The sequence below is a fragment of the Nematolebias whitei genome, chromosome 16 (assembly GCF_014905685.2).
Source record: "Nematolebias whitei isolate Nwh7 chromosome 16, NemWhi1, whole genome shotgun sequence".
Taxonomy (NCBI): Eukaryota; Metazoa; Chordata; class Actinopteri; order Cyprinodontiformes; family Rivulidae; genus Nematolebias; species Nematolebias whitei.
This window is the reverse complement of record NC_056513.1, coordinates 751822-753914: the sequence shown is the minus strand read 5'-3', so window position 1 is coordinate 753914 and position 2093 is coordinate 751822. Positions and strand designations below refer to the sequence as shown.

The following is a 2093-nucleotide window of genomic DNA, read 5'->3' as shown; positions in this document are numbered from 1 at the left end:
AATCAATATCTGACTGAATTAATCAATATCTGACTGAATTAATCAATATCTGACTGAATTAATCAATGTCTGACTGAATTAATCAATGTCTGACTGATTTAAACAATATCTGACAGAATTAATCAATATCTGACAGAATTAATCAATATCTGACTGAATTAATCAATGTCTGACTGAATTAATCAATATCTGACAGAATTAATCAATATCTGACTGAATTATTCAATATCTGACAGAATTAATCAATATCTGACTGAATTAATCAATGTCTGACTGAATTAATCAATATCTGACAGAATTAATCAATATCTGACTGAATTAATCAATGTCTGACTGATTTAAACAATATCTGACTGAATTAATCGTCTGACTGAATTATTCAATATCTGACTGAATTATTCAATATCTGACAGAATTAATCAATATCTGACTGAATTAATCGTCTGACTGAATTATTCAATATCTGACTGAATTATTCAATATCTGACAGAATTAATCAATGTCTGACTGATTTAAACAATATCTGACTGAAATATTCAATATCTGACTGAATTAATCAATATCTGACTGAATTATTCAATATCTGACAGAATTAATCAATATCTGACTGAATTATTCAATATCTGACAGAATTAATCAATATCTGACAGAATTAATCAATATCTGACTGAATTATTCAATATCTGACTGAATTAATCAATATCTGACTGAATTATTCAATATCTGACTGATTTAAACAATATCTGACTGAATTAATCAATGTCTGACTGATTTAAACAATATCTGACAGAATTAATCAATATCTGACTGAATTATTCAATATCTGACAGAATTAATCAATATCTGACAGAATTAATCAATATCTGACTGAATTAATCAATATCTGACTGAATTAATCAATATCTGACAGAATTAATCAATATCTGACTGAATTAATCAATGTCTGACTGAATTAATCAATATCTGACTGAATTAATCAATATCTGACTGAATTAATCAATATCTGACTGAATTAATCAATATCTGACTGAATTAATCAATATCTGACAGAATTAATCAATGTCTGACTGAATTAATCAATATCTGACAGAATTAATCAATATCTGACAGAATTAATCAATATCTGACTGAATTAATCAATATCTGACTGAATTAATCAATATCTGACAGAATTAATCAATATCTGACTGAATTAATCAATATCTGACTGAATTAATCAATATCTGACTGAATTAATCAATATCTGACTGAATTATTCAATATCTGACAGAATTAATCAATATCTGACTGAATTAATCAATAGCTGAAGAATTGACAGTTTCAGCCTTTTTTCTGTCTCTTGCTCTGAGCGGCCATCTTGGATGATCCAACATGATCCAGGTCCATCAGAACCGGTCCGGTCCTCTGGACTGGAGCAGAACCGTCCTGAGTCACCTGTTATTGATCTGGATTATCGATCAGCTTCAGGACATCCAATGAATCTTTCTGAGAGATTCTTAAGATCCAGTTATTTCGGTAAAAAAAAAAAAAAAAAAACACGCACGCGCACGTGCGCACACGCTCCGCCTTCGCCTCGGTGATCCAGTTTCCACGGATCTTTCGGAAGCGCTCGGGTTTCTTCGGACTTCCTCGGTTTGAAGCTTCGCAGTTGTGGAGACAGGTGTGGCACGCGCAGCCCCGCGCGCCCATGAACGAGCTTTAGCCTGAATCTGGTTCTCAGCAGCAGAAGCCGGCTGTGATGGCGGTGCTGCTCTGGTTCTGACGTGGATCGGGCCCGAACCTCACCATGAAGCTGCTCGTCGCGCTCGCGCTCGTGTTCGGAGGAGGATGGAGCGGAACTCCGAGCGTGCAGATCGGTAGGTCCGACCATCTTTGCTCCTTGATGCCTTCATCCACGGCCCGTTTGGTCGGTTCTGTGGGCCTCCTGGTCCTGAGGAGGAGGAGGAGGAGGAGAGGCCCTCAGACACTCGGGTACCGTTCGGTTCGGTTTTAAGGTTGGATGAGAAACCATCAGCCCTCAGAGAGGCTAATAACAGGTGAGATCCAGATCCTCTGAGTCCTGCAGGATCCTCTGAGTCCAGCAGGATCCTCTG

General features: G+C 36.9%; 1 protein-coding gene across 1 annotated transcript in view; it reads left to right on the top strand.

Annotated features, from left to right (window-relative positions):
• Positions 1 to 1568: 1568 nt before the first annotated feature.
• LOC119422994 (glutamate receptor 2) overlaps positions 1569 to 2093 on the top strand; it is a gene marked incomplete at its 3' end in the record, with an annotated part of 67779 nt that continues 67254 nt past the window's right edge. The window contains exon 1 of the mRNA XM_037690405.1: positions 1569 to 1856. Coding sequence (XP_037546333.1) covers positions 1787 to 1856 — 70 coding nt within the window. The remainder of the gene's footprint in view (positions 1857 to 2093) is intronic.